This window comes from Marmota marmota, unplaced genomic scaffold, assembly GCF_001458135.2.
Source record: "Marmota marmota marmota unplaced genomic scaffold, marMar, whole genome shotgun sequence".
Classification (NCBI taxonomy): Eukaryota; Metazoa; Chordata; class Mammalia; order Rodentia; family Sciuridae; genus Marmota; species Marmota marmota.
The window spans coordinates 36537927-36558167 of NW_026000229.1; the positions used below are offsets into that span (position 1 = coordinate 36537927).

At 42.9% G+C, this 20241-nt stretch overlaps 1 protein-coding gene across 1 annotated transcript in view; it reads left to right on the forward strand.

The window, feature by feature from the left end:
• The window catches only part of Ehd4 (EH domain containing 4), a 90001-nt gene that overhangs the window by 24378 nt on the left and 45382 nt on the right, over nt 1-20241 (forward strand). The window contains exon 3 of the mRNA XM_015480781.2: nt 11084-11181. Within this exon, the coding sequence (XP_015336267.1) occupies nt 11084-11181 (98 nt within the window). The remainder of the gene's footprint in view (nt 1-11083; nt 11182-20241) is intronic.

Below are 20241 nucleotides of genomic sequence, written 5' to 3' on the forward strand. Positions count from 1 at the left end.
TGCTGACTCAGGATAGGTCACCTCACCTCCCTGGCTATTCCTTTTGTTTTGGTTATGGTACTTTGAGCTGCTTCCTTGTTCTATGGAGGGCAGGGGAAATAGAGTAAAATCAAAAAACAATAAGTTTATTATTTTATAGATACAAAGTTGTGGGATTAGGGCACAACTTTGTGAGGTTGTAGCTCAGTGGTATGAGTGCTCCCCTCACATGTGGAAAGCACTGAATTCCATCCTCAGCACCACATAAAAATAAAATATTGTGTCCATCTACAACTAAAAAAAATATTTTTAAAAAAAGTTGTGGGATTAGTTCCATCTTAATTAGAGATGTGTTTTATTTGTACCATCCCCATAATCTTTCAGCAGAGTTCCCAGTGAAGTCAGTGGGTGTTGGCACTGTGTAGGGAGAGCGACCCAGCCTCATCTGCAGCTCTGCCTTAGCACACATTCTGCTGTTATGACTTTCCCTACCTGTTTGCTACTCCTAGCCTGCCTTTCTTTTTTTTGTGCCCCCCACTGACTGTTTCTGATTTTGTTTTTATTTAGTTTTCATGTATAAGAGAAAACTTGAGATACTTGTCTTTCTGTGTCTGGTTTATTTTGGTTAACATGATGTCTTCCGTTCCGTCCATTTTGCTGCACATGACAGAATTTTATTCTTCTTTATGACAAAATAATACGCATATATGTGTGTGTATATAAACATATATGTATATTTTTTGATAGGCAGCTGAACTGATTCCATATATTAGCTATTGTGAAGAGTGCTGCAATAAACATGGGCATTCAGGATCTCTTGTTGTATGCTGACTTCATTTCCTTTGTTTGAATCTGTACCCAGGAGTGATGTAGCTGGAACATATGGTAGATCTACTTTTAGTTTTTTTAGAAACTTCCATATGGTATTCCATAATGGCTGTATCAGTTTACCTTCCCACCAGCAGTGTATAACAGTTCCTTTTTCTCCCACATCCTTGCCAGCATTTGGTGGTTATTGTTGTTTGTTTGCTTGTTTGTTCTTTGTTCTGGGTAATAGTCACCTAACTGGAGTGAGATGGTTCTCATTGTTTTGATTCTTATTACCTTATTGGCTAATAATGTTGAGCATTTTTTCACACAGTTATTGGCCATTTGTGTTTCTTCTTTTGAGAAATGTCTATTCAGACCATAAAGTTTTTTAACTGGATTACTTGTTTTTTTGTTGTTAAGTTTTTGTTTGGGTTTTGTGTGTGCATGTTTTTTGTTTTGTTTTGGTACTAGGGATTTAATCCAGGAAATCTTAACCTCTAAGTCACATTGCCAATTCTTTTTAATTTTTGAGACAGGGTCTCCCTAAGTTGCTTAGGGCCTCACTAAAGCTGGCTTTGAACTTGAGATTCTCCTGCTTCAGCCTCCTTAGTTCCTGGGATTACAGACATGTGCCACCAGCTGTTAAGTTTTTAGAGTTCTTTGTATATTCTGGGTATTGAACCTCTGTCAGATGAATAGCTGGCAAATAGTTTTTCACATTCTGTAGGTTTTCTCTTCACTTGGTTTGATTGTTTCCTTTGCTGTACAGATGCTTTTAGTTTGAAGTAATCCTGCTTATCAGTTTTTGCTTTTGGGGTCCTATCCAAGAAATCATGTTCATGGGTGGAAAGAATTGATATTATTAAAATGTCCATACTTTCTTTGTTTTTAAAACCCCTTTTCTTCTTCCTTATCAGCCTCCACCTGCCTCTCCATTTTTTTCTTTTGCATGTCTAGCTTTAGAGATTGGGGGAACACGTTAGAGATTGAGGGAACACGTCAGTCATAGGAAGAGGAAAGCTGGAAGAGCAGTTCTAGCCTGTTTCGGGAGAGGAAGTAGGATTGGCTCTGACAGACTGACAGACAGCAGCTTGAGCTGCACTTCTCCTTTCTAGATATTTCTAAAAATAGGATCGGATCCCCCCTGCTGACTGCTGCCCTCCCAAAGGCTGAGGTGCCTCCTTGCACAACTCCAGGGGGCACCATTCACATGGATGCTGGAATAAACGTGCCTAACACTATGCAGCAGCGCTGCTGAGTGTGGCCATGGCAGCCTCCACAGGTGCCTTCTGTGAAAAAGTTTTCACAGAAAACAGATGCACTCTAGGCATCTAGATGCTCTCTGTTGCAAATCAAAGAAAACTTCCAAGCAGCAGCAAGGGAACTTGGCAGTGGGATGAGCAGGAGCCTACGATGACGTGGATGGAGTCATGGAGAAGTTCCATCTTATTACTAACAGTGACTTGCAGAACACTGTCCAGATGACTTCCCCGCTGCCACTCAGGATTCTCTTCTCCAAGAGGAGCTTACCCTTTAACTCCAGAGAACTATGTGGCAGCTTCTTCTTGTGAGAGAAGCAGAGGCTGAGCCCAAGGTGGGAGAGCCTCAGAGTATCAACTCCATGAATCTCCTGGGTTGTGTGCAATAGCATTGAGGGGAAGTAGTACAGGAAGCACCCCCATCAGGGCATCCCTGAACGCTGCACAGGGGGCAGGCAACAGCTCAGACTTCCTGTCCCAGGACTGGCCCTGGGAGGTTCCGGTGGCTCCGGAAAGTACAAGGCACAGGATCCATCCCCCTGAAAGACTGCTCTGGAATATTAAGGTTTCATTACCACGGCCCTTTGTCTTGTACTTTTTTGCCTGGCAAAGGTTTAAAAAAGAAATAAGCTGCCACTTTTTTCAAATTCTCATTTTATGTATTCACAAAGGCAAAAGCAGGAAAAGTAGTTATTGGCCTGTCTGACTTGGGCAAATGATTTACTTTCCTAATAAAAACTGTGTGTTTTTCAAATCTCAAACACACAGCAGATAAGTATGGAAGTATTCAGGAAGGATTTTGAATGGCAATGTTATCTCAGAATTTAAAACTTGCTGGAAATAATTCATGCATTATATAATCAACTATTAATTGAGTTTAGAATAATATGCAAAATAAAAGGAAATAATTATATGATATTTACCATGTGTCAGGTACTGTTCCAAACTTTACTTGTATATTAAACACAGAAAGCTGAGGTGTTTTGGCTTTAAATTCTCATAAAAATCCTTTGGCATGGCTTCTACCATTATACCCAAGATACAGAAGAGGAATTGAGGCATAGAGGAGTTAATTTAATTTCCATTGGGTCACTCCCCACTAAGTAGCAGTGTTGGGACTGGATCCCAGGCCATCTGTCCAGAGAATCTCTCCATAGATAATACTGAGCTGCCCAATGGAATGGCATTAGGATTGAGTCCTTGCCTACTGCCCCTGTTTAACTTCAGGGCTATCCCCAAATTGCCTTCCAGCAGAGATAGTAGAGATGATAATGATTGTTCCCCAAGGTGTAGTTCACATAGTTTCATCTACATAATGCTTGAGGGGTTGATAGACAACACAATGTCCAATTCATAGGTAAGAAAACTAGAAGCAGAAAAAAAATGGTTTATTCAAGAAGAGGCTATCAAAAACAGGCAGAATCAGGACTAGAATTCAGGTTTCCCCTTCCTGTTTACCACCCTGTGCCTAGCTAAGCACTGACAAAGGCTTATGTGTAAGGGACGTGCCTCATGGAAATTCACAGCACATGTTAAAGCAGACAGCCTGATCAAGCAGTGACGGTATCTGCGTGACATTACTGCTTCACAAAAGCTCTTATTTAAGAAAGAGTGCCAGTTGGCACAGGACGCTCAATCACACTTACATGACTGTAGCTTTGTTATGCTCGAATTCGGGACCCCTAAAAGACCACCAGAGACCAAGATCAATGTAAACAGCAAAGAGGTGTTTATTGCGAGCTAGCTCGGTCCTCCGCACGCACACATAGCAACTGGTGACACTGAGAGGCCCCGAGCCCAGGGTTTGCAGCAGTTTTATACACTCTTTGGGGAAGGCAGGGACTTCACATACATCATAGCATCTCTTAGCAAATCATCACACACCGTGGGAAAATCAAATAACAACTCTAAAACATGATTAGCACATTCACTGGCGGGAACAAATTGGGTAGGGGTGATTGGTTACTACAAGAGGGGGATTTATTTGAACTGATTGGTTTAAGCCAAGAGGGGTGTACGTGCTGAACTAAATGGTTTCCCAAAGTTATCAACCACCATAAACTACTGGGAGGGTCATCTGGCATCCCAGGTATTTCCCTGTCTCATGCTGATTGGTGGCTTCTAGGGGGCTGCTATGGATCCCCACCTAGCCTGACTGAGTCAGGGACACCTGGTGCAGCAGATCTCTCCTGTTATTTGTAGATAAACAACTTAGCAGGGTGGGAATGTGCCTTGGAGTGCTCTGTGGGTCTTTCCAAGGACAAAGGTGATGTCCCTTCCTTGGACAGGCTTTGCTTTGAGGTAGAGGCTGGTTTTTCAGCATCCTTCTGGGAACAGTAGAAGAGTCAAGTATTTCACAAGGTAGAACCAGGTGATGCTTGGAACACCACCACCCAGCATTAAGCAAATCCAGTGGAGCCTGAGGCTCAGTCTCCCAGGCTGATTTTTGAAGAGGCTAGCAGAGGTCTGTGGTGCATTTCTGAGAAATGAAGATGAATTCCTGAAAAGACAAGTGCAAATTATAGAATTGTTCACACTTGAACGATAAAAGGAGGAGTTGAGTCTACAACAAAAGGAGTTCTGAAACTTCACTATGTTTGGTAGATGTGTAAATCAAGGCCTATTATTTTAGTTTAGCCAAGGGCTGTCTCCCAAAAGCTCATTATGAGACAATGCAAGAATTTTCAGAGATGAAATGATTTTTTTTCCTTAAAAAAAAAAAACAACTTCACCATTGCTTCCCTTGAGAGAGGAGTCCCATGGTCCACCTTTTTTGGAGTGGCACCATTGCAGTGGGTTATTGACATTTTACAGTGTATCAGGAGGCAGGTCACTCCAGGAGGAATGGACCCAGCCAGCTTCTTGCTGAGCACACAGCCCCTGGTGACCCCAGTGCATTTCAGTCAGTTCCAGAAGTATCAGGGATGAGGACCAACATTTTCCCATGCAGTCTGCTTCTGAATTGCATGTTGTTTTTTCCACAGTCTACTTTTCTAAAAATTAGAAATACTTTTTAATCCAGATAGTTAAGAAACATTGTGTTTAGTCTTAAAATCTGGTATTTTTTTTAATTGTAGTCTCTCACAAAAGAAATTCCATTTTTAAAAAATAACTTTAATTGCTTGCCCTAGGATTTAAATTTTTGAAAGTTCCTTTTGAATTGAAGGAGTCTAAACTGTCCCTCCAGTGCACTGTCACTTTAGGCAGACCTGATGATGGTTCATGGTGATGGTGAAAACCACTGTCTTAGGTTTGTGTGATAATTTGCCCATTATAGAACACACAGGTATGGTTTTGGACTTGTACTCCATTTGTTACCTCTATGTAAATAAATGAGGGTTCATTCAATATTATTATTTGAGTTTTAGATATTTAGTCACTTATTAATCACTTATTTACCATTGGGAATTTTTTTTTTTTTTGGTGGGGAGGGGGAGTACTAGAGATTGAACTCCAAAGTGTTTAACTGCTGAGCCACATTCCCAACTCTTTTATATATTTTATTTAGAGACAGGGTTTCACTGAGTTGCTTAGGGCCTTGCTAAATTGCTGAGGCTGGCTTTGAACTCTCGATCCTCCTGCCTCAGCCTCCTGAGCCACTGGGATTACAAGTGTGCACCGCTGTGCCTGGCCCATTGGGAAATTTTTTTAAAATGACTTGCCATATGTCCACAACATTGGGGAAGACACACACACTGACTTCTCCACCTAATTTAGCTGCAGAAATTAAGGAAAACAGGCTTTTGCCAAGAATCACTCTGTACACAGCAGAAAAAAAAAAGTTTTATTTAAATCTGAAAGGATAACTGTTTTATGTTTTGTTTATGTGTTGTAGTACATTTGTCATAATAACCACAATAAACTGCCGAAGCTTTTCCTGTTAATTTTTAACCTTGGGACTTGAAGTGACTTCCAGATCATTGTTCTTGTTTGGCAGCTGCCTATACGGGTCCAGCATTCCAGAAAACTAGCTGTACTCCCTGGGCTCAGACAGATCCTCCAGACTGGTGCATTGCACCCAGTTTTCACCACTGGCCATCAAGAGAGGATTTATAAAAGTAACTGTTTAGGTTGAACCATGTGAAATCACCAGTCTTCAACCATCTTTTACCTTTCAAAGTGATAATTTCATAAGATTTAGTCAAAGGGCAACCAGGGGCTTTTATATAGTTTAGATGTAGACTTCAGTTATTCCTGGGCACTAGAAGGTTAGGTCAGCCATTGTGGCAGGACCATGTAATAATTATTACAATTTAATTGTTAAAGTCTTTTTTATAGACTGTGTCCTATTTATTCTCCTACTTAGTATGGGCGTGTAATTTCTCTGGTTTTACCCATGTGAATAAAATGGGCTGGGGTCAAATGCTTTGAAACAGTTCTATACTCTCACCACTGTACGTTTAAATTTATTTCAGCCTAATAGCTAAGTTATGATAGTTATAATAACCTTGTAATAGTTGCTCAGAGAGGTTTAGAGACCTACACGAGGGAAATTGGTAAAAGCACACATCTGCCTTCTGTTCACTGCCCCTACCCTCCATACGAACAGGTAGAGAGCAAGCTCCACAAGGTAGCCCTTGGGAGAAGAGCTTCAGGACTGTGGCATGTCACTCATGTTTCAAGATATTTCCCTGTGTGTGCTAAAGGGACACAAAAATCATGATTCAAAAGCATGAGGAGGCAGGTTAGAAGGAATGGACCCAGCCAGCAGCATACTGAGCACACAGGTCCTGGTGACACCAGTGTGTTTCGGTCAGTTCCAGAAGTATCAGGGATGAGGACCTGACATTTTCCCCTACTATTACCTCAAAAGCATGAGGTATTAGTAGCCATATAGCTAAGACCCTGGACTCCACAGGCAGAATTGCCAGGCTAACAGTATCCCAGTTCTGTCTCTTATTGGCCATGGGATTTGGCAAGTTACAGCATGTGGACTCTCTGGGCCCCAGTCTTCTTTATAAGATGACAGCTCCCAGCCCATAGGCCCCTTGAATTGTGGAAAGATTGAGTTCATGTGCAGAGGAAATGCTTAGTACAGACCTGACACATGGTAAGAGGTCAGTAAATGCTGCTGCTAGTTTATTGTTTTTACAAACGCCACAGAGATCACTGTTTCATTAAAAATTCAGTCAGTGTTAAGGTTCTTTTACAAGTTGAATTCTTGAAAAACTGATCACTGAACTCTCCTTTCCAGCCAGTCTTTCTGCCCTCTAGTTGGAGAAGCCCCATTATGTTATGTCTCTTCTAAAGCCATTTTTTCTTTATACAAAGTTGTCTCTTTCCTCAGCTGAACTACATTTTAAAAAGTTTGATTCTCCTCAGGGCTAATTTGATCCAAATTTGATTATTATAGTATCTAATATGATTATTTGGTATTTATAAAATCTCATAAATCTATGGGGCTGGGGATATAGCTCAGTTGGTAGAGTGCTTGCTTCACATGCACAAGACCCTGGGTTTAATCCCTAGCACCACAAAAAAAAAAAGACCCTCATCTGTGGAAAAAAAAAATTGATCATTGACTTGGAATTTTAGCATTGAGAAGCAATTTTAAGTAATCTATTCTCTCGCCTCTCACTTTACTGTGAGTCAGGACTCCTGGCAACATGCCCAAAACCTTACAGCCTGTGCCATTAGAGTGTCAACCACTTCTTTCTGCCACCCCGACCTTCCCTAGATTTGGAGGTGACATGGAATGGGGACCCAGCAAAGAATCTTGGTTCTTCCCTTCCCTTCTTTGACTTTTGAAAACAAAGCTCATCAGGTCAGCTGTGGTTCTGACCAGCACATGTCCACATATTTCATGTGGAGAAGGCCAGGCACAGATGCACTTTGTGTTAATCATTCAGGAAGGAGTAGAAAATCCATCCTGGAACAGCAAATCTGTGTTTGGAAACATTCCAGCAGAAAGGCACAGGCCTCGCCTGCGCTGACTGTGATGGATACAAGTGAGCTTGCTTCCTACCTTCCTTTCTGAATGCAGAGAGTAAAACATGATTGATAGAGAAGCATCAATCACTTTCCGATTACAATAAAATGTGGATTTTTATTTGTTTGCTTTTTCTTTTGTGGTACTAGGGATCTAACCCTGGGCTTGGCACATGCAAGGAAAGCATTCGGCCACTGAACTATACTCTCAGTCCTCTAAATTTTTCCTATTTTAAGACAAGATCTCACTAAGTTATCCAGGCTGGACTCAAGCTTGTGATCCTCTGCCTAGGCTTCCCAGGTCTCTGGGACTCTAGGCATGTAGCACCACCATACCTGGCTAAATGGTTTTTGAGAATACATCTGTGGGCTGGAGATGTGGCTCAGTGGTAGAGTACTTTATGGTTCTAGCTTTACAGTGCAGCTGTGGCTGCCTTGGGGACTGAGTGCTCATTGGTGCTCTGTGCTCTCCTGCCCAACCCCACCCGTGCTCTTTCATGGAGTAGGATCCAGCTTTGCACACACAACTTCAGCGGTCCCTCTCATGTGCCCCCAAGGGCTCGCTCTCCTCCTTCTTCTCCCCTTGGCAGTTGTCTAGGCCCCTGGCCTGGCTCCCTTATGTGTCGTGTGGTGACATCAGCTCATTGCACTTTTTCTCTCTGGCTCGCACATTTAGCCTCTGCTGTTGTCAGGAAGCCTGGGAGCTGTTAAAATGCCGTTTCTTTATACACAGGGAGTGAACAGTATGTAAATTTTGAATCCCTGTGTCAGCCACACACCAAAATCTAAGGGTTTATGTTTTGGAAAAATTGATACTGAGTGTGAGCTTGTGGTTTTGGAGAAACATCAGCCTCCCCATGGGAACAGTTTGTGTAAAATAGTTTCATGTAGGTGCAATATGTTTAGCATCACCAGGGCTGCTTGATAGAAAGGAGGAAATGAGAAGAAATGGGGGCCACCCCAGATGTGCTTAGAACTCAGTTTCTCCCCCAGTTCTAGACAACTGGGTAGTTAGTTGTGTTTTGCTCTGTGAATTTACAAACGGTGCTTGGCAATCCCTATATGCTTTACTCACAAATCTTTCCTGGCATTGGGCAGTGTAGTTCAGGGTGCAGGGGTGGGGAGGTAAAAGCAGAAATGAGCAATTTATTTTAAATTTACTCAACCCCCCCCCCTTTTTTTTTTGGTACCAGGGATTGAATTCAGGGGAGTTTAACCACTGAGCCACAACCCCAGTCCTTTTTAAAATATTTTATTAGAGACAGGGTCTTGCTGAGTTGCTTAGGGCCTCACTAAGTTGTTGATGCCAGCTTTGAACTCTCAACCCTCCTGCCTTAGCCTCCCCAAGTCTCTGGGATTACATTATGTGCCTCTCTTGACCCTCTATTTTTAACATTACATATTTAACTAAATGGGTTGCTTTCTACTCATCTGATATCAAAAATGCTAAGTTGCAGGCTGGGAATGTAGTTCATGGTAGAGTGCTTGCCTAGCATTGTGTGAGGCCCTGGATTCAACCCCAGGACTGCAAAAAAAGAAGGAAGAAAGTTTAGGTGTCTAGTCCCCAGTCAGCCATGCATTAGCACATGGCCTCAAGTTGTCTTCCTGCTTTATGCTGCAAGTTTTCCACCTGAGAAAGGATCCTCCTTTCCCCTGTCTTCCTGGAATGATTTGGAAAGATAGGAAAGAATGTATGGAAAAACTTGTCCTGAGCACCTTGAAGCAAAGTGATGTTGAAATGTCAAATTGGTATCCAGGCTTGGGTTACCCTCCGCTGCCTGTGGAGTCAGTCTGTTCATAGGCACTGTGGAGGCTGGGCGGCCTCCCTGACCCGAATTCCCAGCATACTTACTTTGTGAGTAATCCCCACCACTTCCACTGAATGGAAGAATTGAGCTGTTATCGAGTATTTTCAAGCTTTCTGCCACACAGAGAAAGAAGTTGGCCACTGATAGGACAGGAAAAGGAGAGGCACTCCTGTTTCCTCCTTAAAACATACACAGGACCTAACAAAGATCCAGACCAGGCTCTCTTGCCTCTGTTGGAAGTAACAAAGTGCTTCCTGCTGTTACTCATAGAGTTTACAGTGGTAAAGCTACAAAGAACATCACCAGTTTCTGGTCCAGAGTGTCTCAGCACCCATAAGGAAACTGAGGTCCAAAGAGGGAAGCCCTTGTCCAGGGCCCATGAAAATCATTGGCAAAGACTAAGCAGAAACTGAGCCCAGGTCTGCCAACCCCCAGGCCAGAATTTTCCTCCTACCCCAATCTGCTTCCATGAGGCCATCGCAAAGGTAGCTGACTAAAACCAGAACAGGAAGGACCACAGTCAGAAGAAGGAAGTGGCATCAGGCAAGTGAGAGATAGGAAAGAGGCTTAGAAAAGCTCATCCAAGGACCCAGCCGCAGCCCAGTTGTCTGCTGCCAGGGAACTTCTAGGACTCCTAAACACCTGGAAGATTTGGGGCATTGCACATAGGTGTCTGCCCTTCCCTGGACCTAAAACCAAAGAGGCATTGGGTGCTGAATTTTGGGGTACCAGACAAGGAAATAGGCCCCAATACCTCCAGCCCTCACCCCGGGAAATGGGCAGGACAGGACAGGGAGTTTGGGGTACTGTAGCCAAGTGGGGAAGTGCCCTCTAAAGGAGTCATGGGATTTCCTACAGGAGAAGGGATGCTTGGGCAGGAAGAGCAAGGAGGAAGGAAAGGGAGGCTCATGGACTTGAGTCAGGTTGACCTGGATGTAAGATCTAGCTCTGAGTGACACTGAGCTAGTTACCCCAAAGTGATAGTAATTTTTTTCCTCGGGAGGTTAATATGAGGATCAAATGAAAGTTAACAGTTAGAGATCGAATGGTAAGTAGCCAGCCTACCTCCCACACCCTGTCCCGTATGCTGGCATCATTGTGTGGCACCAGTGGAGTTGCCATCATTCTTTCGAAGCCCCTGCTGTACAGGCAACTTTACAAGCTTCTTTAGTGTCCGCCAACCTCCTCTACACCCCCACTTAACAGACATAAGTGGGCCCAGAAAGCCCTGGGCACCCGGAGTTAGAGCCCTTTGTGAGGCCCAGTTCTGACCCTGCCTTTTTTGTCTGGTTCTTCTAGGTTCATGTGCTCCCAGCTGCCCAATCAGGTCCTGAAGAGTATCAGCATCATTGACAGCCCTGGCATCTTATCTGGGGAGAAGCAGCGCATCAGCCGAGGTCAGTGCTCCATCCTGCCCCCTCTGCCCTCCTGCAGGACTGTCTGAGATCCTCTCTGATATGGGAAGAGGATCATATTCTTTTGTCTTTCTTTCTTTTTTCTTTTTTTGTATTTTGTTTAGAGACAGGGTCTCACTGATGTGCTTATTGCCTCACAGTTGCTGAGGCTGGCTTTGAACTCACGTTCCTCCTGCCTCAGCCTCCTGAGCTGCTAGGTTTACAGGCGTGCACCACCATGTCTGGCCTCTGTCATATTCTTCCTATCCTTTAGCACAGCCACTGTCCAGGACACCTCACAGCATCCCTGGATAAGTTGAAGGGCCCCCAAGAAACAACCAGGGGGTCAGCATCACAGGCTCTGCATTTCAACTGAGAAATTTTCTGGGGTCTTTCTAAAGTCTCCTCATTCCTTTAAACTCTGTCATCTGTTAATACACAGCTCTGATAAGTCTCCAGCATTTGAGAGGGGAAATATCTCTTGCTAACTATTCACCTGGACACATATTACAAAAAACAGAGGAGGCAAGCTGGACATGGGAGGGAAGAGAAGCCTCCCAAGCTCCTTCCTGCTCCCACTTCCATGGATCCCCCAGCAGCCCTTTTATCATCCTTTCACTGAGCAAGCCTTTACTGGGCATCTACTTGGTAGCAGATGCTGTGCTATGCACTGGGGACGGTGCAAGTTCTTCCCTCAAGGGGCTCTTGTTCTGGTGAAGAAGTCAGACATTGATCAAGTTGTCATAGAACTCAGTGGAAACAGCCTGTAAGGCATTCAAGAGTAGATCTAAGAAGAACAAAAATACTTCAACAATCGCATGGGCTTCTTCAGCCTTGAGCAGACAAGGCTGAAGCTACAGTTGTTTGCAGACCTGGGCATGTGGTTTCTACAGATGGCCTGTTGCCTCCCCTCTCTCCTGAAGAAAGGGGCTGTCAGGAAGACCAGAGGACATTGATTTACAGAGAGGAAATGCGTAGTTGGGAGGGCATTAGGATGGATTCCTGTGGTGACAGGGGCAGGTCAACTACCTCCCTTTATCCTGGCTGTGGAAGAAAGGATGCTTCCACAAGGCTCTGCTGGGAGGGAAGTGATGTGCAGATGAATTGTTTCTGTCACACCTCACTAATAACTCTTTGCAGCCTCTTGAACATCAAGCCAGTAAAACCATTTTGAGATGTGCTGGCATGCCAAGGCTGAGCAGTGGTGGTCTGGGGTCATGGCTACAAGTATGTCTAGGCTGTGAGCTCCCCACAGCTCACCAAGCAGAAGTGCAATTATGTAGGCCCTGCAAGGGTGCCATGACAGGGGCAGGGGTAAACAAAGGGCTTCTGAGGCCAGTAAGCCCTTTTCCCATGGCATTTCAGAAATGCTGACTCTGCTGCCTCCCTGCTGCCATCTTGGACCTGCAGAGAGCTCAGGGCTGCCCAGAACTGGACCCTTCCCAGGGTTTGTCCTGCTGCACACTGATTCAGCCAGGGATGCTGGCAATACCATTAGGCCACCTAAGGCCTCCCAGAATCTTGCAACTAGAGAAAAAAAAAACAGATGTGTACTATTCTTTTCTTATAAATATCTTTGTTGGTTTTATTCTCTGTTATAAAATAGCTGTTGTAGAGGCTGGGGCTGGAGCTCAGCAGTAGAGTGCTCACCTAGCACATGCGAGGACCTGGGTTCGATCCTCAGCACCACATAAAAATAAATAAACAAAATAAAGGAATTGTGTCCAACTACAACTAAAAAATAAATATTTTTTAAAAATAAAATAGCTGTTGTAAATGATTCAATGGGTCACTAGTAACAATTTTAAGTGGGCTTCTCTGACTCCTTAGAGACTTCTCTAAACATCATTTCTAGCAGAAATGTGATTGCCATACACATTTTCTACAACTTGATATTTTGACATAACAGTTTATTTCAGACATCATTTTATGTAAGAATATTCAAATTATGTCACTTCTTTTAACAGCTGCTTGGATTCCAGGAAAGGGACACCCCATGGTTTATTTAACTGATTTGTGATATTGTGATTGTTAACAGATTTTTACTCTTCGAGTGTTACTTACAGACATCCATATTTTGGGGCATATCTTTATACCTCATTGTCCATAGATTCTCTTATTTTGAAGAGCTAGTTTAGGACCATTAATCTGGCCCAAGAAAGATTGCCTTGCAGATAAAATTTTTTGTTTGAAAAAGAAAAATAAGGCAAGCCCAACATCTTATAGCTTTTCTGTGCTGTCTACTTGACTACCTCTGCTTATCTGTCTACTTGACTACCTCTGCTTATCTGACCAAAATATGTTGGAGAAGTAGGTGATCCTGGTAAATCTTTCTTTTTATTGCAGAATTTTAAGACCCTTAGAGTATGGCTTCTACCTTATCTATTTCTTTTCACTTGTAGGCCTTTGACCAAACTTAACCTTTCACAGTCTTCAGTGTTTCTCCTTTACTTAGTAATTATAAGCGTCTTTCAAACTGTGGCTCCTTTCCAATTATGTTGAAGCCCAGCATGATGCTCAGTGTGCTTTGAAGATCAGTCTTTTTCAACCCTTTATAATATGATCTGACTCATATCCTGGTCTGATTTACCACGGCATGCACTTCCTCACCTTCCTCACATCCTGTGCACAGAAATAGCACATATGGTTTGAGCCAGTCAGCTGGTCCCTGCTGCTCTGACAGACATAGCAATTGGTGAGGAAGGACCTCAAGCCACAAGTGACAGCACTGCAGCTGGCAGCTGGGGATCCCAAGCTTGAATGGTCACATGGTGTTGGGGCACAGTTGGTGGTTAGTCAGTCAGCTGACATTTTCAACACATTAACCCCAAAGATTATGAAGTATCTTAAAGCAGTTTTTAGCTTAAACTATTGCAAATACTGCTTTGCTCTCTTTTTTTTTTTTTTAAAGAGAGAGTGAGAGAGATAGAGGTAGAGAGAGAGAATTTTTTAATATTTATTTTTTAGTATTTGGCGGACACAACATCTTTGTATGTGGTGCTGAGGATCGAACCCGGGCCGCACGCATGCCAGGCGAGCGCGCTACCACTTGAGCCACATCCCCAGCCCCTGCTTTGTTCTCAAATATGCTTATACTGATGTCCTTTTGTCCAGCTTTAGATAGGTCCCATCTTCTCCAGGAAGTGATGTCAGCATTGGGCAAAGGAGTACATGCCAGTTGTGACCCCACAGACATTTAAAACATTGGGGGGGTCTCTGCCTCCCCTTCAGGTGTTTTGCTATGAAACAGGAAGGGGGGCTGCTGATATATAACTGCCTTCTCTGTTTTCCTTTGTGCATTTTTATGTATTAACCCTCAAAAAGCCTAGTGACTTATCTTTCTCATCAAGTAGGCCTCTCTTACATTTAAAGCTTTAGTTGAAGTGTGCATTAGTGATAGTGTAACAGCTACTGTGTATTAAGCCCTTGCTATATATGTCTAGCCCGTGCTAGTTGATTAGAATTTATTATTTATTTGAAACCTAAATATAATCTTGAGCAGTCAGAACCAAGGAAACTCCCACTCACCATCACACTGTAACATTAAAGCATTACACATGTGTGCAGCTGCTGAATTTGGCAGGTCAGATCTGAGGGACAGTAAGACACTCTCCTTATACAAGATAGCATTTATTTTAGAAAATAATATGGAAGCAGCAGCAGAAGTGATAGGCAAGAGAGGAAGAGAAAAAAATACATCACTGGATCCAGAGAAATACCAACATCTGATCATGTACCTGGGGAATCCCAGGGCAGCTTTTCAGGATCCTGACTGGGAAGTCCCAAAAGGAGCATCCTCGCCACGGGTGAGACTCCAAAGTCTTATTCCCAGTGGGGCTCCTTAAATACAAATTAGAACAGAGAAACTTCATTCTAACAACCTATGTGACCTTGTGATACCCTGAAGGGACACTTCATCCCCCCAAGGACTGGCCATATCCTGAAGGGAGGGAGTGAGGGCCTTGAGATAAGTCAATGACTGAGTTTTGAATGAGGCACACCCGCAGAAAAGTTGGCTTCTTTAGATGTGCCATCAAGGATGTGCAAAGGTCATGGACAGGGAAGATCTTTAATAGTTTTCTTAGCCTTTTACACACCTCCAGGAAAGCTGCTGTACAGCCATCATGGAAATTTTTTCCAGCTGCCAGGCAGATGAGTGACCAATCTGGACACCTGTAGAGTGGGTTCAGTGAAAATGATTGACAAGATACTGAGTATGGAGAACAGGCTCAAAGGAATGACTGCTTCTAGCAGTAGCTGAAGGTCAAAGCCATGTGGGAACCAGCCCACCCCTACCTGGGGAAGACTTCAAACCCTGGGCAGAGAGCTTGCTGGGAAGGAGGCTTAGATGCAGGAGGAGGTGGGTGAGTATATGGTGACTGCTGAGCATCCCCAGGAAGACACATTGATTCCATCAAACCCTGTGTTGTCAATCAGCTCAGGGCCAGGCAGACTGTAAAAGGAAGGTTGAGCATCGGTGCTGCTTTGCTGGGAATCGCATGGAGGCAGGAGGGACCTGAACTTCCAAACTGGTCTCACATCATCTTGGGCAGCTCTCACACACATTAGCCAGGTCCCAGAACCCTGGGGACCAGGTGGCCTCATGTCCAGTGAGAATGTACTCCCATAAGGAGTCCAGATGCCTTAGTGGTAAAAGCAGAAATAGGGACTCTGAGCCTGGAGTTCAGTCACGTGCCTCACCTCACCTGTGGCTCCATGCTTCCTCATTAATCTTCTCTCATTGCATCATAAGACCTGGGGCTTTTATATTCTGTGCTGGGGAGAGGAGCCAGTGTGGTCACAAGCATAATGTGGGCATTATACAGCCAGTACATACCCTTCTGTAGGTCAGTCACTGGTGACAAGAAGAAACACTTAAACCTTCCACGGGATAACTTACATTCCATGGTGTAGGTTTGATACAGAACATGGCCAGCTCACTCGTGTTAGAGGTGGTCGTCACTAGTTCATGTTCATCTCAGTATAACCTTCTCACCAGCAGACTCCAGCAGTTACCTCAGAGGTCAGGACATTGTGCTTGCCTCCAGCCTCCTGTTGAGCTCCCTTCAGCAAGATTGCCTAGTCAGCCAGCCAGCAAGCAATTGGGGGAGGAACCGTCATGTAAATCTCCTTTTTATGAACTATATAAATGAACCCATTCATGCCCTTGATTTTGGAGCAGTCATTAGTGTACTGCTCTGTAAAGAAATGTTACCCTTCAAATGCTCCCCAGTTTAATTATAGTTAGCAGAAAATCTTTAGGAACAAAAGATTAAGTTTAGTTATTGAACTGTTTCCTGGCTGGCATAAACAATTGAATTTCCATCAAGCAGGAATAAAAATGTTCTGATATATTTATAATAACTTTATTCTAACCCATTAATAGCCACCCTAAAAGTTCCACAAACTTTTCTTGATTCTTTTCTTGCCAACAAAGAATTAAATTTTGAAAACTTGAGATTTTTCTGGATTGTTTTCCTGAATTGGGTAGGTAAAATCTGAGCTAGTTCATTCTAGATGGAACCTCCTTTGCCCCTGATGACAGCACCTAGGTTTTTTATTCTGTGCAATGAGAAGAGCACATTTATCCACATGCACATCCTTGTTTTTATTCCTAATCTGTTATTGTTCTGGCTCCTGCACTGTTTGCTTCCTACAATACTGTTTATTCCATGCAGAAACTAAACATAAGCTAGGATTTATTTCTGGACTTGGCATGGACACCAATGTGTTCCCACCTTCTTGGGACAAACCTCTGGGTTCTGGCTTCACTCATGACATCCCTGTCTAAACAAGAGAACACTGAACAATTCTAGTAGGGCCGCCGTTGTACTTGTCCATCTGTATGTAGCACAGAGGTGTTTTGAGGTGCTGGTTTTGTTGCATAAATTATTCCTGTGGTTTCCTAAAAGTGTGAGGTTTTGGGTAGCTTTCAATAGACTTGACTGTAGCAACAAGAATGGTACAGTTTTCCCTTTTAAAAATATAAATAATTCTATGGGCTAGGGTTGTGGCTGGGTTTGATTCTCAGCACCACATTAAAAAAATAAATAAAATAAAATAAAAATATTGTATTCATCTACAACTAAAAATATTTTTAATGTAAATAACTCTACAGAAAAAAGAAACAGCTCTTAATCTGAATTTTCAAACACATCTATTTATTCTTCTCAGACCAACAGCTTGTCAAGTGAAAATCTAAGAATATCTCATATATACATGTATGATTACACTACTGGTGTGACTCTGCTCCATGTGCAGCCAGAGGAATGGGAATTTGTGCTCCATTTGGGTACAATGTGTCAAAAAGCATTCTACTCTCATGTTTAACTAATTAGAACAAATTTAGAAAAATTTTTAAAAACAGTGTCTTTCCTGATATTGAGGCCCTTGTCTCTACCAATCCCAGCCTGTTCTTTTATTTTTTAATATTTTTAATTTTTTAAAATAGTTTTAGATGGACACATACCTTTATTTTGTTTATCTATTTTTATGTGGTGCTGAGGATCGAACCCACGTGAGAGGGAAGCGCTCTACCTCTGAGCTACAACCCCAGCCTTCCCAGCCTGTTCTTTATAAGCCAATGAACTAGAACTGAGAAGATGATGAAAAATACAAGGGCAGAAAACTCTTGTAAAAGCAATAAACTGCAGTTGTGCATAGAACAGAAGCTTCAAAATCATTAATTCGCATTTTAACATTTACATACAAATATCCTTAAGTCTGGTACCTGAGTGTTGGCAGGTCCCCATGAACAGGCTCTTTCAAGGGTCTGCCAACCAAGCTGAGGGCCTCAAACCTAATTAGAAAAGAACTGATGGAGCTGGGAAACAGCATGGAAATCCATGTTGTGATTAATATGGGTGTGGAAAAAAACCAGAAAAGGCGAAAACAGACCATAATCAGGGAAGTACAAACACATCTACTTGACAAGTTTTTTTAACTTTAAAGACAAAAGACCGGATTTTGATGACTGCCCAGGAAAGGAGAGAGAACATTTAGAGATGTCCAGATAAGAATAACTTCCCCTCTTAGGCTTTGGCAATGAGAAGAATTAGAGGAAAAAACGCAAAAAGAAATGAGTCTTTTCCCCTAAAGAACTGAGAAGCCTGGAGCAAGAGGTTAATCAGGTTCTCTAGCAGCCCTGACCCCTGAAGGAGACCTGGGGTCAACTGGGAGGGGCCAACCAAGCCCAGGGCTTGGGAGGTACACCCTGAGCCTCAACAAGAGTTCCAGAGTGCCCTGCTAATACCTGTCCATTATCCCTGGGAACAAGGAAGTTCAGGACTGATTTGGGTGGTATCATCAATAAAAGTAGGAAATAATAAATAAAAAGGGGCATTTGTGAAGTAGTACCATCACCATGTTCTTATCACCAGCAGTTACAGCCAAGGACCATCCCGGCTTTTAAGCAGCACCACACACTGTGGTCATCTGAGCTCATTGCCATGGCCCTTATAGGTGCTGTTCACGTCCTGACTCCCCATCTGCAGTTGGTGCAGGTGTCTTGGTTTTTCTGCTTGATTTCTTAGATTTTTAACTTTATAGCAGTTCAAGCTCTCAGATCCCTGAGGCTTCTTCAGCAGGCCCTGCATCAGCACCTTTAGATCAAGTAGAGTGGACAGAGCCTCTTCTCACCCAGAAGGACTGCCCTCTAGGCTGGCAGCAGTTCATTCAAATGAACAAGTTCAGCCAAGATGTTTTGAGCTCCCATGAGCCAGATACCAAGTCAGGATGAAAAAGGTACAGATTATCCCTGTCCTGAGGTCACTTCAGTCTTAGGTGGTCATCCAGCCAGTCACCAGTGCACCAAATTGTTCCAAAGTTGTTCATGCAACAGATACTAACTAAGCCAACAAGGTAGATAGTCACTGCCCTTGTAGAGTGGATATTCTAAAGAGAGAGTCAGACAAAAAGAAGCTGATAAATTGTTTTATACATTTAAGTAAATAATTCCATGTACTAGGAAGGAAACAGGAGACACTGAACTCAATGAGAAGCCAGTGAGATGGGCTGGCCACACCTAGGAAAGTCAGGGAGACAACATTTTAGCCATATTAGTGACTGCTGTATTCTGCTACCTTTCCTATCCTCTATTATCCCCCCTCCCCTCCCATCTTCTCTCTCTACCCCATCTACTACAATTCATTTTTCTCCTTGTTTTCCCCCCCATTCCCCTCACAACCTCTTATATGTAATTTTGTATAACAATGAGGGTCTCCTTCCATTTCCATGCAATTTCCCTTTTCTCTCCCTTTCCCTCCCACCTCATGTCTCTGTTTAATGTTAGTCTTTTCCTCCTGCTCTTCCTCCCTGTTCTGTTCTTAGTTGCTCTCTTTATATCAAAGAAGACATTTGGCATTTGTTTTTTAGGGATTGGCTAGCTTCACTTAGCATAATCTGCTCTAATGCCATAAGGTGCCAGAATTTAAAGTGACCCAGATGGGCGTGTACAGATGTTCACCCACAGTTGAGGTGGACACACATAGATGAGCCAGTCTGGCCCCTGTGTCTTACAGAGTTCTAATCAAGATGCACAATGAGCATACCAGCTCCAAACTAGAGGAGACGTAAGAGGTAGAGTCAGTGAAACTGCTAAAGGTGCTTCTTCCCTTTTTATTTATTTATTTATTTAGGCTTTGTATTCTCAATTTTTAAAAAATTCAGTGGTTTTCTCGTTTTTACAGTATTTTTTTTCTACCATCACTACAATGAATTTTTGAACATTTTCATCATCTCAAAAAGAAACTCTATACCATATTAACAATCACTCCCATTCTCCTCCTCCCCTAGCCCTAGACAACCACTTATCTACTTTCTACCTCTAGGGATTTGCCTATTTGGGACATTTCATATAAATGGAACCATTCAGTGAATAGCCTTTCGTGTTAACTTCTTTTGCTTAGCTTCATGTTTTCAAGGATTTTCTCTATTATAGTATATCTCAGTACTGGTTCTGTTTTATGGCTGAGTAATATTCCATAAAATGGATATACATTTTGCTTATCATCAGTTGATAGGAATTTGAATTGTTTCAAATTTATGGCTGGTGTGAGAAATACT